General features: G+C 41.5%; 1 protein-coding gene across 3 annotated transcripts in view; it reads left to right on the top strand.

The window, feature by feature from the left end:
• SPECC1 (sperm antigen with calponin homology and coiled-coil domains 1) overlaps nucleotides 1-17644 on the top strand; it is a 74792-nt gene that overhangs the window by 50647 nt on the left and 6501 nt on the right. For all 3 annotated transcript variants that reach the window (XM_058854406.1, XM_058854407.1, XM_058854408.1), the window contains 5 exons: nucleotides 1253-1398; nucleotides 1583-1683; nucleotides 2454-2535; nucleotides 4790-4940; nucleotides 5839-5941. In XM_058854406.1, the coding sequence (XP_058710389.1) occupies nucleotides 1253-1398; nucleotides 1583-1683; nucleotides 2454-2535; nucleotides 4790-4940; nucleotides 5839-5941 (583 nt within the window). The remainder of the gene's footprint in view (nucleotides 1-1252; nucleotides 1399-1582; nucleotides 1684-2453; nucleotides 2536-4789; nucleotides 4941-5838; nucleotides 5942-17644) is intronic.

Below are 17644 nucleotides of genomic sequence, written 5' to 3'. Positions count from 1 at the left end.
GGAGCTTCACTGAATTAAAGAAATAGCAAAAGTCTGCTTAAAGACAGCACCTTCTTAAGCTCTGCCAGAAACAGAAACTTGAGTCACTCTTATTCTCTTATTCACTGTCACCCTTTAGCCTCTTTCATTTTCTGATGGCTAAAGGGAAAGGAAAGGCTCTGACTTTTATTTTTAGCTCACAGAAGTTGTTCAACCCCATAAGCACTTTCTGGATAGTGTCCTTCAGGCACCTTATGAAATAATTTCTGGTTTTGTGTTTGTGTAGCTCTTGGTGTGTATCCAACATGGTAAATACAGGGAGATGTGGTGATAGCTCAGATGCTGCTGCTCAGCAGCTCATGTGAAGGTTCTGAGTAGGTGAGAGAGGTACAAATAATCTCTTTTTACATGACTAGACTTTATTTACTTGCAGCTTTCCTAAACTAAAGCTAGGTAATTGCACTCCAAGTCTACCTAAGAAATAAAGGTAAGTCACTAAGCAATACCATATAAAATACTTGACTTAGAAGCAACTTTCACTGTGTGATTTTATTTGATGTTTAACACAACGCTGGGCTTTCCTGTCTGAACTCCTGTAAATCCAGCACCTAATCTTGGCTTCAGAATTTCTTTTCAAAGAAGTAACTTCATTCCCCTTCCTGTTAAAACATGAAACCTTTTCTATTTGGTTTATCTGTCTTCGTTCCAGCCACTGGATTTTGGCCTTCCTGTGTCTGCTAGGACGAAGCACTTAAGAGTTTTATTCCCTGTATAAGGGCTTATAAATTGTGATTGAGGGTTTGCTTATTTAGCAGATGTCTCTGTTGATAAGTTTTAAATGTTGAGCTTTTACTCTGAAGTGTATTTCCCTTTTGGTTACTTTCCTTATTATAAACTGAGAGCCACAGTAGCCCCTTGGCACCTGTGCTGTATTGAAAGCTCATCTTCAATAACTATTGATAATTATTCAAAAATCTCATCAAACTGCCTTTTTTTTTTTTTTTCCCCCTTTGAAAATCCTCCTTCATGTGTGAGGCTTGGGAATGGGGATGAAATTGTTAATAATCCAGAAGCATTTGTTAGACTCAATGATTTAGTGTTTGCCAGGCACTGCAAGAAAAGGACCTGAATATTCTAAGAGTGATCCATGCTCTGGGCATTGCAGTACAACCTGCACATTGGTGGATTTACTTGCCTTGCCATCAGTCAAGACCTTTAGTCTGTGCTTGCACTTCCTGCTGGCCCTGACTTTGCTGTGGTTTGTGCCTTGCAGGCTGACAGCTGAAGAGGTGGATTCTCTGGAGTCAGACACAGCCAGCCGCTGGCAAGGGGTCTGCCTCAGCAGAGCATCTCCCACGCCTCCAGAATCTGCAGCCACTGTGAAGTCACTGATAAAGTCATTTGACTTGGGATGCTCAGGTATTTGAATATTGTACTTTGTAGAAAAAAAATGAGCAGGCTCTGTTTCTTGCTTCTGGATGGGTATTTTCTGTCAGTGCTTGGTGCATAAATATGGAATGTCACTACACAGTGGTTCCCTGATCTGACAAGAGAGTGATAGTTGGGTTTGAAACTGAGATGTTTCCATGGTTCTTCCTTGCAGGTAGTAGTGGACAAAATATCCCAGTTCACAAGGTGCCCAGGAGCCCTCTCAGTGGAATTCCAGTGAGGACAGCCCCAGCAGCTGCTGTTTCCCCAATGCAGGTACAAGGAGCTTTTCTGTCCTTGTGGATTCAAAAGAGGTGGACACAGTGCTGGCTCCAGCATCTGCTGACAGGGGGAAGGGGAAACTCATCTGTTTGTTTGTTGTGGAACATCAAATGCTGTGGTCCTAACAAAAAGGATCAAAGTGAGTTTGTCTTGACTTCAGCTTAGAGGTCTCAGTGGACGGATGTGAACTCTGTGGAATACAGTCCTGAGCTTTTATCACCATGGACCAGAAAAGAGGTTTCAGTTATTGGGAGTGAGATAGAAGAAACATCACACTGAACTAGGGAGCTGGCACGTGAGTTGGGAGACATGGGATTGAAGTTTCCAAGATGTGTGCTCCCAGTTATCCAGTGAGGTCTGGGAGCTGTGTGTTAATGCCTGATGATGGGGTATTAATTGAAAACTGGTGCTGGGGCTGCAGAGACAAGAATCCTCCTGACATATGACTCAGAGTGTTGGGAACAGGCATACTTACTTTTGGTTGTGACACTAAATTGTGTTTGGCAAGAGAAAAATCACAAAAACAGAAGTGTAAAGTAGTTCAAGAAACAATGTATTACCAGATAAAATATTGTCCCTTTGTCCTTTTATTTTTCACAATTATTTACCTAGCTCTAGGTCCAGCTGATACCCTGCTGAAAGGTTTCTGTATCCCTCTACGTGCTCTGTGATCTTGAGATAGCAGAAACTTCTTCTTTCTGCTCACCTGTTTAAGCATGATGGCCAATACTTCTTCAATTAGCTTTTGCACCTTTGTTTCACAGAGACATTCTGTGTATAACAATGCCAAGCCAGCCAGCAAGGGCATTGCCAGACATGCAGATCTGTCAGACCTCCCTCTGGCAGGTAAGTTGTAATAAATTTACAAATACTGCCTCTTTTTATTAACTAAACTTGTTATTAAATGTTGGCCTCTGCTTGAGCCACTTTTTCTCTTCAAAGGAAACATGGAAAGTGCTTCCAGTGTCTTTGTTTCACAGAGCTTATTAATTTTGTTGTGCTTCTATTCCCATCTTGATCATAACTAAAAAACAGCTGATTTATTGTGGTTTGCCAACACAAACTCCCCTTCTTTATTCCAAAGTATCAATGGCACCTCTCTAATCCACGCTGTGGAACTGGAGAGGGTTGGATTTTGTTCAACATGTATGTCTCTGGAACAAGCCCAGAGCACTGTCTTGTGAGGGTTTATTTGTTTTTAAATTGAGCTTCATTTGAAATACATCAAACATTTCAGATACTGATGTGACTGTTTTAGGAGCAGTCATATTTGGGCTGGAAATAGTTTGTTTTGAGAGTTCTCAAGAGATGAGTTTGTTTTCATTTCACACTTTGCTTTTGTTCTCTTGTCATTTAATATTCTTTTCTACCAGTGTTTGTTTCCCATTTTCTCTAGGGCCCTTTATTTTGATTATCTGGTCCTGAATGTAGTTGTTGCTTTGGAATCAAAGTTAGTAACAACAGATCCTTGAATTTTTAAGGATAGATGAAATATTATATTCCTGTAGTGAAACAGCAGGGAGGGCCAAAGAGAAAAAAAAAAAAAAGGAACAAGCAGTCACAACTTCTTGACGGCTGGACTGGATTTTCTGCAATAGTTTGCTAATACAGAAGAGAAATTAGAACCTGGCTAAGCAAGCAGAAGTGTCTGCTTCTGTCTAGGGAAGTGGACAGGGTTTATTTACTTGTATCAGTTGGTTTCCAGGAAGTCTTGCATGAGTGTATAGATCCCGAACACAAGACCTTTTTGATCTCTACCAGTTTACTGTAGAGTGAAATAATCTATCAGCTGTGTAATATGATGCCAGTCCTTAACATTAAATATCTAACTCCAGGCCATGGATAATTTCTATTATTACCCATAGAGAGTTCTGTGAAAATCTGTTAAAATCAGCAAATATTTTATAGGCCATTGTATGGTAAAAATTTACGGCTGTTTATCTAACAAGTCCCTGTATTTACAGCTTCTCTTTGTACCTGGATTTAATTTACTTCCAATAATCCATAGCAAAGGCTTACTCACTGTAAAGTTGTAACAGCTCTGGTTCCAATCTAAATCATTCTAGAAGGCAGTTGATCCAAGCCCTATGCAAACAACACTGAATCAAAAATTGTCCCCAAGGGAATTCAGAGTGAAGTAGTCTCCATAATAAAAATCTTCTGTCTGATTCCATCTGACCAGTGTCAGGGTTCTGTGATGTCCCTAATATGTCCCAAATGTTACATAGTTGGAGAGGAGCATGGATTACTTCACCCAGAGCTGGGCTTTGTCTGTGATCTTTGAGAGTCAGAGGTTTACTGGCTCCATCTAGACTTTCTAGCACCCAGAAATAAATCAGAGGGAGCTGAAGCTGAGATAAGAAGGAATTCACACCTCGGTGATATGGCATTAATTGATAATTTTCATAAGGATGTAACTGAAAAAGGTGAAAAAGTTGTGTTCCACATTCAGTAATTTCTGATAATGTGATGTGCAGTGCTGGCTTGTTACATCACCTCATGTATTGACATGCAGTGATTTTCTTTTGACTATATAACAATATATATCATAAATACATTATATAAATTGCATAATATGTGTAAGAAAAATATAGATGCATCTGCTGTGAGTATGTTGAGCCTTCTCAAAGTTATGTCAGAGTGGATGCCAGACATCATGAGGAATAAGTGCCTTTCCCTGGGCTGCATTCGGGAGACAAGAGGCTTTCTTGTTACAGATCTGCTAATGGCAGAAAATAAATCATTGTGCTAGGGCTGCTCTATCATCTGGTGAAGATATCTGGTGCTCAGCTTTTGAACCTTTAAGACTGTAGATTTTGGTATTTCCCTTCATTCACCTGAGGCCCCTACCCCCCAGCAGGAGTATCAATCACAGGAAACCAGGCAGTCTGTACTGTTGAAATCATCAAAGCCATTCCTTGTTGTGGTCACCTCTAATCTGCTCAAGGTTTCCTAGCCCCATGTGTGTTTAATGAACAAATGAGTACATTTGTTTAGAATCAAAACAACAGACTACATATTGTGTGCTGGGGTGGCAGGACAGTGATTAATCAAATTCCTCAGGCTGCAAACTGATAGCTTTTTTAAAAAATTCCCACAGACCTTCTGAAGGGGAGAAGTGAAGAGCTGAAACCAGACCATTACCTCCGCAAAAGCCCCTCCCTGGAATCCCTCAGCAAACCCTCGATGGCCTTCAGCAGCAGGATGCTTTCCTCTACCCCCAGCTGCTTGAAACCCCAAAGCAAACTCAGGTATCAGCCCAGTTTCCTGGGAAAACCAGGACAGACCAACAGCATTACCTGGCTCCAAGATAAATATTTTAATCTGGAGAACCCTGTGTCCAGAGCAGACTCTGCTGGCTGGTGTTTGGGAATTACCAGGCTCTGTTAGATCCACATATGAAAATTGAGATTGTAATGATCACAGTTATCTGTAAAATGGGAAATGAGGATAGCAAGCTTTCAGGAGCCACTGAGTTGTACACAAGAATTCCGTCATGTGGTCAGCCTTCATTATCTTACTGTCATTTTGCATGTTGTGATGAGCTAAAAATCAGGGGCTTTGAGGGCTGAAGGGAATTGGACACATAATTTTATTCTCTCTTGAGAAAAAACATATATTTTCCTCTGATCTCCACTGTTATTTCCACCAGTAGAAGCTGTGTAGAGTGGAGACAGTGTGTTTTGATTGTTGGCCTTTAAATGTCTTCACTTCCACGTTCTTCATTTTATTCAAGAACTTTGTTTTGCAGCAGTTCAGCTGGATGTGAATTTACTGTTAGAGATTCTTTAGGCAGTTTCTTTAGATTTTACATGTAAATCCTGGTTTTCAATATATAAAATAAAGAGGGTACTTAAAAATTGTGTAAGTAAAGCTGATGAAAATAATAGCAGAAATGTCTGGTAAACACACACCACTGGATATCCACAGGTTCTGTTTCTTCAGCTTTTCATGTGCAGTGACACCACCTGAATTGACCTTATGTAAAGGAAAATACTAAATGCAAGCTCCAAAACTTAATTCAGTTTGGCTTATGTTCATATTCTGTGCTGCCATTCTGCTTTTACCTACAGATATTATTTACACACTGGTAAAAATGAAAGAGATTTCAAGTGTATTTACTGTCTTCTCCTTTCTTCCCTGGTTTAGTGTGGAGAGAAAGGACCCCCTGGCAGCCCTGGCTCGGGAGTATGGGGGTTCCAAGAGGAATGCTTTGTTGAAATGGTGCCAAAAGAAGACTGAAGGTTACCAGGTAAGACAGTAGGTACCTTTTTATTTTAATCATTTTCCTGTAGTATGCAGTAAGCAGTCACTTCAAAGAAATAGAAATATTATTGTATATTGATTTTTGCATGTTTACTTTTCTGGGCTGTTTCTATCATCTTCCTTCAGAATTCTTTAACACTGCAGTCCCCAGTATTGCGTTGTCATACGTAATTTGTATACAAACCCCAAAATATTTACTTCACTAAAGGTTGCTGATGGTGAGAAACACTGTGTATATGTGCAGCAGCCTCAATTTAGCATCAATTTTTAAAAGTACATTCTAATATTTTTTTGTAGGCTTCTGTGGGCAGTACATTATTGTGTGAGTTTTTTCTTTAGTCCTGTCTGCAAAGCTAAAGAAATACTTCATTGTGTGGCCTTGACCAAATGAATTTTGCAGCTTGATTTTACAAAGACTGCCTGAGACTGTCTGATTTCTTTGCAGAGTGATTTTCACTGTTAATCAGGGATAAAGGTTTGTCCATGGCCATTGCTGTGCTTACCTGGCTCATGTTGGTGTGCAGCTGAGTTAAGCCTTTGGTTCTGCAAGGAAGGCAGTTACAGTTATCCTGTGGTAGATGCTGGATGTGCAGGAAGATCTTGGTTTGGGATAATGTTGGGAGTTTTCCTTCTTAGGAATAATATTGTTTGTTACTTGGAACAGAAGACAAAAGCAGTTATCACCACATGATGTGCACCCTGCAGCAAGTCTCTAATAAAAGCAGACTTCATCTTTTAAAGTCAATAATAAGCTTTATTTTTTCTTCACAAGCATCTCTTTATGGAAAAGAGGACAGTAGCTTTCCCTTCAGTTGTTTCTTAGCGCTGTTGTGTTCATCTGGCTTGCAGCAATTTCCCAGAGGGAAGGTGTTGGAGGCAGCTCTTGACTTTAGACACAACTTAGAAAGAATAAAGCCAGGGTTAGTGTTTAGCCTCCAGTTCTGTGATACTGTCTCAAGGGCTACAGTGCTGTCCCCTGAAATTGTGTGTTCTGTGCTGTGTTGGTTTATTTTTATATCTCCCCTACTAAAATTCTTCCGGGCTTGGATTTGAAAGTATGTGGGAACATTCCCACGCAGTCCTCAGAAAACAATTAATGAAATACAACTTTTTCAAGTCTAACTTCTGTTAAGCCAGCAGACCTATCTCTCAAGTAATGTTTTCTCCTAGCAGTGTTGCCCTTTTTTGTTTGAGATGGCACCTATGAGGAGCTTCCTTCACTCTTAAAGCAGTCTAACTCTGATGAAGTTCATTGTTAGAAGTGTTCTCTGAGCATCACCCTGTAGGTTTCTTTCTCTGATTTACACTCAAGTTGAACTAAATGTATTGCTTTTAGAAAAAAAGCAAATACAGAGGCCTGTGTGACATCTCAGGGTAGATATTGAAGTCAGAAGAACCAAAGCACAACCACAATATTGATTTACAGTGAGAATTTGGCCTATCTTCACTGCTTTGTTTAGGGGCATTCTCTCTTGGACATTCTTCCTCAGCTTCTCATTCCCATTGCACTCTTTGCTGTGCATTCACTAACTCGTCATGAACTTGCTTTTCCCAGCCCCTTGCACTCCCATGGTAAGGCTGATGTTAAGCTCCACAGAGAGTTTTTATCATTCTTGAGTACAAGAAATGGAGTAAAGAACATCATCCTCCTTCCTGCCTCAGCCACTGCAAGGATGGAATGAGGTAATGAACTCCACAGAGCAGAACCCTGGTGACATGCGTGGCTTTTCTCCAGGGATAACACCCCTGTCTGTGAAGCATCACCTGTGAAAATTCCAGGATAATCTGGCATGTCATTCCTCACATGAAGCCCAGAACCTGGGAGAAGTTTGGATTTAAAATGAGAGCATGAAAAACTTACTGCTTTGCTGCCTAACTTCTCTTTTTGGTGACAAAATGTGTGATAGCAGTTCCTCATCTGAGCTGGAGGGAAAGAAGGGGATTCCTTTCTGTTTAAATTATGATTTCATTAAGAAGTATGATCAAAATGGATTAGAATAATTGATACTCTCAGTAACAGATGCTCACCATGTCCCATATTCCCTGAGGAAGGCTGGATGAGTGACCTAGGAAGGTGTCTGGGGATGATACTAAGGATCAGCACACAAGATCCCACTTTTTAAATGCTTTAATTCATACAAAACATATGCTGTAGATAGAAATGTTCATCCTGCTCCTGGTATATGTAGAATAATTTAGTTTGAGATCAAGTCCAACCATAAACTCTCCTTGCATGGACTACAGTGGGAACATTCCCTGGCTTTGAACTTCAGCATGTTCCCCAGGAGACAATCTCATAAAACAAACCAGGGACACTGAGGGGAGTTGGGGGAAGTGCAACACAAATTTGCAGTGGCCTGGAGAGTTTTGTTTGCTTTTTAAAAAAAGAAATATCATGAGTTTACAGTAACTGAGGGAAAACATGAAACAATCTATGTTTCTGTAATTGGCTATGTCAATTCTAAGATCCTTGTTTAAGGATCCTTGTGATCCTTATGATTTGATATCAGAAAGATATGCCTACTAAGAAAAAATATTGAGAACATGGAAACCGAGTCACTGGTGTGAAAATAAAGTAGTTCAGTTTAATGACTAGGAGAAAAGAATATGAAAGTGGGATTGCAAAACTGTGGTGTGATCAATCATATTTCAGTTACCATGTTTTGATGCCCAGATGAATGTTATCTGGTATTTTGGCCTATGCAGGGGAGGTGCTAAAAAGTCTCAGTAGTAACAAGAATTGTGGTGAAATCAGGCTTTGGGCTCAGTGTCTTTCTGCAAAACTTCCTGGTGGAGTCTCCACCTTAAAAAAGAAAACTGGTTTAATGTATGGTTCCCTATAAGAATTGTGCACTGGCACAGGCTCTTTTCTGCCAGATACACAGGCTGTTCCTTCTGCCTCTCTGAGTTCGTTGACATCATGGTGTGTAATGTAGGGCCAGGAGGTGACCAGGCTTGAGAAATGCTTTTGTGGCTCTGAAACTGATTTACCACAAATCCTTCAAACCACGAAGCCTGCTGAGAGTAAGCTATTTGTGTTAAAATAGCTTATTCCCTGTTGTCTTGTGGGTTTTTTAATCTATTTAAAAAGATGATACATCCTAGTAGCAGTGTGAAGCAGGAATTGGGTGCCTCTTTTCTAACAGGCTTGGTTCCTGTGAGCTGGAACTCCTGGAAGCTGCTGAGAGTAATTCTTGTTGCATTATCACCTTCCATAATCATGTCATTAGTGACTGTGGTGTAATTTAAGTGCCCTGATTCTCTTTGCTCTCTGTGGAGACCATTTGTCAAGGGGCCAAACCTCTCTAGATTAAGTCTATTGCTATCCACAGATGTATTGTGAAAACACTGAACTTTAAGAGGCACTTAACCCATGATCATTAGAACTGAGGATTGTTGTTTCTGCCACGCATGCTCTCTCTAGAGAGGAGAAGGAATTGCCACCATGTTAATGAATATGGAACTATTTTCATGCTCTCTTCAACCACTACACACCCTTCCTGTGGCCCAGAGGAAAAGAGGATCTGAGACTGTTCTTTCCTCCAATACATTTTTGTGGTTATTCTTTTGCTCAAAGTGTGATGTTTGGTTTAACAGGACCTGTTTGGGACCCACCATTTGTTGAAGATCCACCATCCCTTGCAGTAAAGCTGTGTGGTTTTTTTAAGCAGAAGAATGCTAAATAGGAGCAGACAGGGAATGTCCTAGAACTGATAAAGGGAAATAGCAGCTGTACCTCTGAAAATGTTTGTATTTCATGTATTCTTGATCTGTGCTTTCAAGCCATTGCATGGTATCACCTCCATGACTATGGGAGTGTCAGTGCATCAGCTGTGGATTGAGGCAGGTCTTCATGGAGCAGAGACACAAAAGCTTAGGGAGGAAAATAAAGCTGTTGCAGTATTTTCTGTTTGTCAGGTAATTACAGAAAGAGACTGCTTGACTGGTGATTTGGCAGTAGATGTAATATAAAGCTCTTTATTCTTTTGTTTTCAATTTAAACTCAGACTAATATCAGCTTTTTGTTTACGAATTTGTGGCTTTCTTTTTCTCACAGGAATTCACATTCCTTTTCTCTTTATGCCAGGCAGCATTTCCTCCAAATCCACCTTGTTCTCAAGCCCTATTCCATGCTGTTAGCCCCTGCTTTTTCTGATGCTTTTTCGCCTGGTTTACTGGCTGGATGAGATCCAGCATGGATTAAGTGTGACACAAAGATGGACTTAACATATTCCCTTTGGTCAGGTGGTCATGGGACCATTCTCCTTTGGGAGATGGACCCTGCTGGGACACACAGCCAGGATGGCAATTTTTGGACTGCTGATGCATCAAGCAGGTGCATTCCTGGGGCTGCAATTTGTGAGGACCTGTTTTATAGGAGATCCCAAACCTCTTTCATGGCCAGTTTTACTTTAATACATCCATATTTGAAGGCTTCTTTTTTATTCTGGAAAATAAGGGCTATGTTTAGAAACAAGAAGTCTGTTACTTCTTTGTATGTCATTAGTGTGAGCAGTTGACATTCTCTGTCTACTTAAGCATTAATCTTTTCTAACTGTCAGCTGAGCACTTTACCTCACTGGGACTATCTTGGACTGTAGAGAGCAAACAGAGCTGTGTAAATAATGTTAAAAAAAAATAAAATTAAAAAATAAATATAAGTGCTACCACAGTCCTCAGGGTTGGTACTGAGGCTGCCAGTTCCAGCAAAGTTGATTCTTCACCAGAATTAGAGATAAATGGGACAAAAAACAGGATCAACCCTCTGAACCTGGTCAGAATATAATACCTGGGACTTGGTTTGCTCAAACACTTCCTTTGACCAAATAATGGAGCTTAGTTTTAAAGCCTTGAGAATCCCAGCACAGCTGTGCCATGTCCTAAGGAAATACAGGAGAGAACCCAGTGGTTTCTCAATCACCAGATGTACACTTTCTACATTACATTGTGTGTTTGTGTCAATAAGTAGCCTAAAACTGCTTCAGTACATTCCCAAAATGTTTCAATCTCTCTCTCTCTCTCTCAGGTTTCTGTCTAAACTAACTGGGTTTCTATCTAAATATTTCACTGGTCAAGAGAAGGAGGTAGGCAGTGGCATTGCCTAATTCATAACAACATTGAGGAGCAGGTTTAATTTTCCAAGCAAGGAACAAAATCCCATCTGCTGTCCTGCACAGTTTATGTGCAGCCTGGGAAGGCTGCAATTCCCGCAGTACTGTGGTCTTGTGAAGATTGACAGCAAAACAAGTAACTCCTAGGCTGTGTGATATGGGTGAAGAAAAACACTGCACAAAACCCCTCCAGATTTGCATGGCAGCCATCCATTCACTCTGAGCAGCGTTCATGGCACAGTCTCTGCTCTGGGCAGGACTGGGGAGATTTCCCTGGTGCCTGAGAGCCTGCTGAGCCAGCAGGAAAAAGCACTGAGTCACACCAGTGATGCAGTCAGGTTTGCTCTGGTGGACAGTGACATGTCCCCTAAAGTCCCAGCACCAGCTCTTCTGTCCTGAGAGGCTGCACAAGCTTAGAGAGCTCTGTGTCCACGGCACTTGTTGCATTTTGACATTTAGAGCAGGATATATGAGCAATGGGTTTTTCCCAGGAAGTTGTTAGTATATTCTGTGAGCTCCTGAGAAGTGGATGAAATTCCTGGCTCTCTCTGTTTTTCTCCGATCTTTGATGAAGAGGAGGATGTTGACTTTTCCTATCTGTACAAAAGTTGAAAGGAGCTTTGCTAATAGCTCTTGAGATAGAAGAGATTATCCTGTGTTTAAATAAAAATTAACAATACATTGGTCAGGAATTTTGCTCCCAAGTCTCCTATGGACCATCTTTGTGACCCTGGTAATCTTACATTATTATAGCATTGCCTTGATCTTCCTAACAGTTAAAATATAGATCACGGAGTCATGTACTTTGATATAAACTTCAGTAATATTTGGAAAGATGCTCTGATAAAAAAGGCAATCTTGAGAGATTTTAATTCATGAAAATGCAGGCTGAAAATGTCAGGATGGTCCCATTTTTTCCCTAGAATCAGAGTCTTCTGAGCAAGCAGGAAAAAGCATTCTTTTCCTAAATAAAAGTACTTATGGCTGAATGTGTACATGCAGTTTCTCTGTATGTCCCAGCTGGACCCAGGGCTGGTGTCTGGAATTAAAATGCAGCAGCCAAATCATGGCATATGAGGAATAACCAAGTTGATTACCAATGTAATCACCCCTTCTCAGTGATGCCAGTGCACAGACGTGCTTCCCCAGTGGAGTCAAATAACTTGAGCCAAGCTCTACCTTTTTTCACATAGAGGGCTTTATCCTGTAAACAAATACAAGTCTCTTGATTGGAGGGATAAAATAAATGCAGCTCTCTCATGCATAACTTTCTATCCTGCTGGGTAATTTTTAAAAAATGGCATTTACATTCTGTTCATCCCAAAGTCCAAGACACTTCCCTTGTGTTGCCTGGATGCACTGACACTCAGTGAAAACATTTAATTGATTGGTCACCAACTGGAACAACTCCAGACTGGGAATTTAACTGGCAGGCAGCTGGGCCCTGCTGCTGGTCCACCAGTAACCTTTGCTGGTGGGACTGGTCCCCACCTTGTTTCCATCCTCCACCCTGAGCCTGCTGCAGTCTGCAGCCTGCCCCTCCACCCAGGAATTCCAGGACATGCCTAATCTCTGAATTCTCAATACAGATAATTAAAAAGAGCTGTGGGAGCAGCCAGTGTGGTCATTAGCAATTCTGCACCAGGGCTCCAGGCAGGAAGTAGCTGTGCTGCTGTCTTGGACACAGAGTGGAGCTAATTCCTCCCACCCTCTCTCCCTCCCCTCTTCCCCAGAGAATCTGTGTGGTCCTTGAGTTGTGCTGCTGCAGCTTCACTGCTGCAGCCTTGGGAATGAAGGGACACAGCCCAGTCTGTTTCTTCTCTGTGGCATTCAGCACTGGTGTCATTTCTAGGAGCTGGTGAGAAACATGGACATGGCAGTTGTGTGGCAAGTAGGGAGTTGCCTTTCAGCAAGGGAGCATAACAAGGGGAATTTAGACTGAAAAGAGACATGCAGAGCAAAACCCAGAACTCATCAATGTCTAATGGGATTATTCCAAGAGGGAGAACTCCTTAGTCCCTGGTCTCGCTGTGTAATCCACCTCAGTCTGCCTCTGCAGACAGAACTGACTCCTGCTCTGCCTTCTCATGGAATGTGACTCTGGAAATTACAGAATTATCAGTCACACTTGATAAATATCTCTTGTCCCCATTACCTTATCTCTGAAATGACCCAGACACATCCATAAAATTGCTTCTGCTTAGACCAGCTCTCATTTGGTCCTGTATGTTTAACAACCAACCAGCTCCCTGTGAACTTGGCTCTATAGATTTTCTCTCTCTCTCTCTCTCTCTGGTGCATAGCAATAAATGAAGACCCAAACTGAGGAATATGTACAAACCCCTGTAATTTTACTAACCTTTAGTGAGACCTTTGAATTAGGTGACTTTTAGTAATGAGGATGTTGTCATGGGGTGATTTGCATGATATAGCTCTGTGCAATTGTCATCTGGGTGCACCCTGCAATTACAGAAGAATCCAGGCAGCCTTTAATTTCAGGCATTCATGCCTTTCATCCCTCTTAACTGGACTTGACCACACTTTTCATTCTCCCATAGTTCCAGTAGATTGCCCAGATGGTTCATATCTTTGCTGGAGCATTTCAGATGAACTGGAGTGTTATGTTTGTTGAGAAGGCTCTGTCATACTCAAAAGAGCCATCCTTCCCTCATGTTGCTGCTTAGGAAGTGTTTAGAACTTGCCCAGTGAGAGCCTGAAGATTCATTTGAATAGAATATTCCTGAATAGAATCCCTGAACCCAAACCAGTTTAACCTGGCCTCAGCCAGTTAGGGTGTAATAAATCAAATTAGATCTGCAGTTTTGTGCAGCTGTTGTTAAAGATGAGTAGGTTTGGGTCCTCTTTGGAAGTTGCCTGTCAAGTTACCTTGATCCATTTTGCATTAGAAAGGTCAGAGTTCAGATGTGCAGAGCTGTGGCTTCTCTTCAGACGTGTTTAAATTTATCCACATAAAACCACTGAGCTGCTCAAGAGGAGCTGTGGGTGCCTGGGTAGTGATGAGCTGGAGGAAGCTGAGCCACTTGAGGAAGAGCTGCTCTTAAAAACAAAGCAATTCACTTTTATTTATTCAATAGATTTATTTTAAAGTATTTAACTTTATATTCTGCATGGGCTGAACCTCCATGATCAGCCACTCTGACAGATCCCTGGTGTGCCATTCCATACCAATAACTTGGGGGAGGCAGGATGCTGAGGGAGGGGTGGGAATAATGATGCTCAGGTTGTATTTCTTGCAGGCTTTCTTCCTCAGAGTTCCAGGCTAGCTTCAAGCTGATTCATGTCTGTAATTAATAATTCTGTGTCTCAGGGAGAAAGTTATGACTCACAGAGCCATTGCTGTGGGCACAGTAACATGTGCATAGTGGGAATATCTTGTATCAGGATTTTAACGTCGTCAGACTGCAATGAAGAGTGCATGATGCCATTGTTGCTTTTTGCTTGGAGTCAAAGATCAAGTGAAATCTAATGGGGTGGTGTTTTTTTCCTCAGACAAACAAAGAATTGTTTTTAGTGAGAACAGATCACACAGATTTCCCTGAGTGTCTACTGAGGGCTCTGTTATCTTCAGGAAAGGTCCTGCTCCTGGGATGGGGAGCTAAGGTCAATCACTTCCAGGTGTTTTGTGTCTTCTAGGCTTGACCTGACACCAATATCCTAGATTGTCCATTTGTTATCCAAATAACATTGCCTGGATATTTCTTTTTTTAATTTTTTTTTTAATTTTTACTTTAATGTTCATAGAAACAGACCATACTGGGCACTTTGGTACTTGGATAGCTGTGCTCCCTGTGTGCTTCCAGATCCCAGTCTCTGAACATTCCTGGTGCATGCAGAGGAGTTCACTTGTGAGCTCGAGGAGAATTAAGTGTTTTCACTTCTTGGTGATGCTGTAGGAGTGCTGAGGACAGACCCTGGGGTACCAGTGACCACAGGATGTACTGTGGCCATAGGGCAGCTCATTTTCCACCCCTTCCTGGTGAATGCTGCAACTCAGTTTGATCTGAACCCCTACTCCATTTTCCCATTTCTCCCTGCACTCATTCTGAGGGTTCATCTTCCCCTGAGTGCTGCCATCCTTTTTGGGTGTCTCATGAGAAGCCATGTGCAGTTTTTCAGAGCTCAGGATGAGGGTCCTGCTGTGAGCACACCAGGACACAGAAATCAGCCTCCTGCAGCTTGGGATTGTGCATTAACAGCCAGCCTGGACACAAATAGCTCCCATATATTCAGGGACTGTGTGTTGGGGAATAGGGAGAGAGGTGTGGCAGCAAGACTGAGACGGGTTCTGCTGCCAAAATAATCAAGAGAAGGGAATAGTTTCCGAGGTGTTCATTCCCTAAATTGTTTTATTGTTTTCCTTTTTTTTTTTTTTTTTTAATGGCTTCAAGGGAGCCAGAGATCTTCCGAGAAATCAGAGTTGTCTCTATTTTGACTTAATTCCTCTTGGTGTGGTGGAGTGGGGAGGTACTACAAATAAAGCTGCAGTGTAGCAAAACAAGATCACTTTTCATTTACCATGTCCTTCTATCTCAAACTGAAAAGTATCTAACACAGAAGCCAAGATGAAATGCCAGGGAAAGGGGTTTGTACTGTATATGAAAAATAGAAAAAAATCCCAAAATTCATTGATTCTTGTTAGATGTAAAAAGGGAACTAAGTGGGCTGGAATATGCCTAGGTATTTTTTATTGTACTTTGAGCTGAACCCTTGAATGTTCATTTTGGGTTTGCATTTAGGACAAAAATTCAGATTTGAGTTCATTTTGGCTGTTGATTGTGGCAAACCACTTTGCAGCAGATTTCATCTGTGGTTCAAATATGGACAGCAAAATCCCATCCTTGAACTTTTGCTTGTTTGTAAGACTTAGATCCAAAAGTTACTGAGGATGAATGGCTGGACAACACTGTTGGGGAGGTGAGGCTTTTTGAGCCTAGTTTTGATGTAGACATGAGCACTTCTTATGTGTAGATATTGTGATTTGGGAAGAGGAGAAGAGTTTTAGGTGTAAACTGATGCTGGGATAGTGAAATACTGTGTGAAGGAGCAGTTTTGTATCTCACTTGTTTCATAATAGCATCATGAAAATGAGGATAGATACAATGTTCCCACACAAACAAGCCTTGCCTTTTTGTCTAGTCCTATTGCTTAACTAAGGTTCTGTTTGTTCCTGTTTCCATGGCCTTTGGGAAAGGGGAGGAACAACCTCCATTTTCCATTTCTATCCTACAGTATAAAATGAGAATATTGGCATTTGATGGTAGGCTATTTGCTGATAAAACATATTGGCCTCAGTAAAAACACTTCTGTAACTTGGCAGTCAGTCCTTTCCCACTAACTGCAGATTGATAAATAGAAAGGAAATTGTTTGTCTGAAACTTCAAGAAAGCAGAATAATCCAGCTCAGCCAATTCCATACACACCAAGTTGGACTTCCATGTTGCAACTTTATGGAATAGGCAATGCCAAGGCAACTTTCAGAGCAAAATTATTTTTTTTTTTCTCATGATGGTGTTCAGCCAGTGCCTCATTTTTGTGTTCTCTCCACTGACAGATGTTAATAGAGCCCAGTACAACATGGTGGCTGATGCAGTGTGGGGATGGCAGCTGCTTTGTGAGCCTACTGGAGTTGTAGATTTATTACAGCCAAAGGATTTTAACTTGTAATATTCTCTACTGCTTCAATTTGAATCATGTTTAGTTATGGACATTTCTTTCTAATTGGAAATCCTGTCTGACTGGACCAAGTCTAGGCTGAATAACTAATCAGCAAGGCATCAGAAACAAGGAGCAGATACTGAAATAATTCCTGTCTGGGTTTTGGTGTGTCTGCATGGACTGTTATATGAGAGATGCAGTAAAAGCCTTATCTTTGGGTGAGTCTTGAAAGAAGCCAGAAAAAAGCTAAATAAAGAAAATGCAGGGGCAGGGAGTGTGAACTGAAGCTGAGCACACAGGAAGATGTGGCTGCTGAGAAGAGTTGGAGGTGACTCCACACCTGCTGGAGTGTGGGAGATGATGCAGCTCCATCGTGTCCTGGGGCCTCCCTGCTCCAGCAGCTCTTGCTCTGTATCAGTTCACTGTTCTGTTTTTAGCTGCTATTTGCAACTACAGCTGTTACTACAGCAGCAAGATTTAGTCATGGGAATTCTTTAGTGTGCTGGTACGGCCAGGCAGTGCAAACAGGAGCATCAGAAAGGTCACCTTGTTCACAGGAGCAGAACTGGGCCATGGGCCTGTTTTAACTGCAGCTGTGCCCCATGAGAGCATCCAGGGAAGAACCCTGAATGCACTGTGGATCCCCAGAAATCTTGTATTTTAAAGGAGTTCTCTGCAGATGGCTGACTTTAAATTAATATTTTCTGTTTCTGTAGTCACTGTAACCCCCATGGTTCTGGACCTCAGCTGTCATGAACAGGGAAACTGGGCTTGCTCTGTGCACCTGAGTGCAGCCTTATAGTAACAGATGTGGCTGGCAAAGAACAATCTAAGTGTCTAGGAACAAGGGAAGGAAGATTATTTCTGTGCATATAAATTCCCAACTCTATTAGACTATTTCT

The sequence above is a fragment of the Poecile atricapillus genome, chromosome 21 (assembly GCF_030490865.1).
Source record: "Poecile atricapillus isolate bPoeAtr1 chromosome 21, bPoeAtr1.hap1, whole genome shotgun sequence".
Classification (NCBI taxonomy): Eukaryota; Metazoa; Chordata; class Aves; order Passeriformes; family Paridae; genus Poecile; species Poecile atricapillus.
Note: the sequence above shows the minus strand (reverse complement) of the source record. Positions and strands in the feature narration are given on the sequence as shown.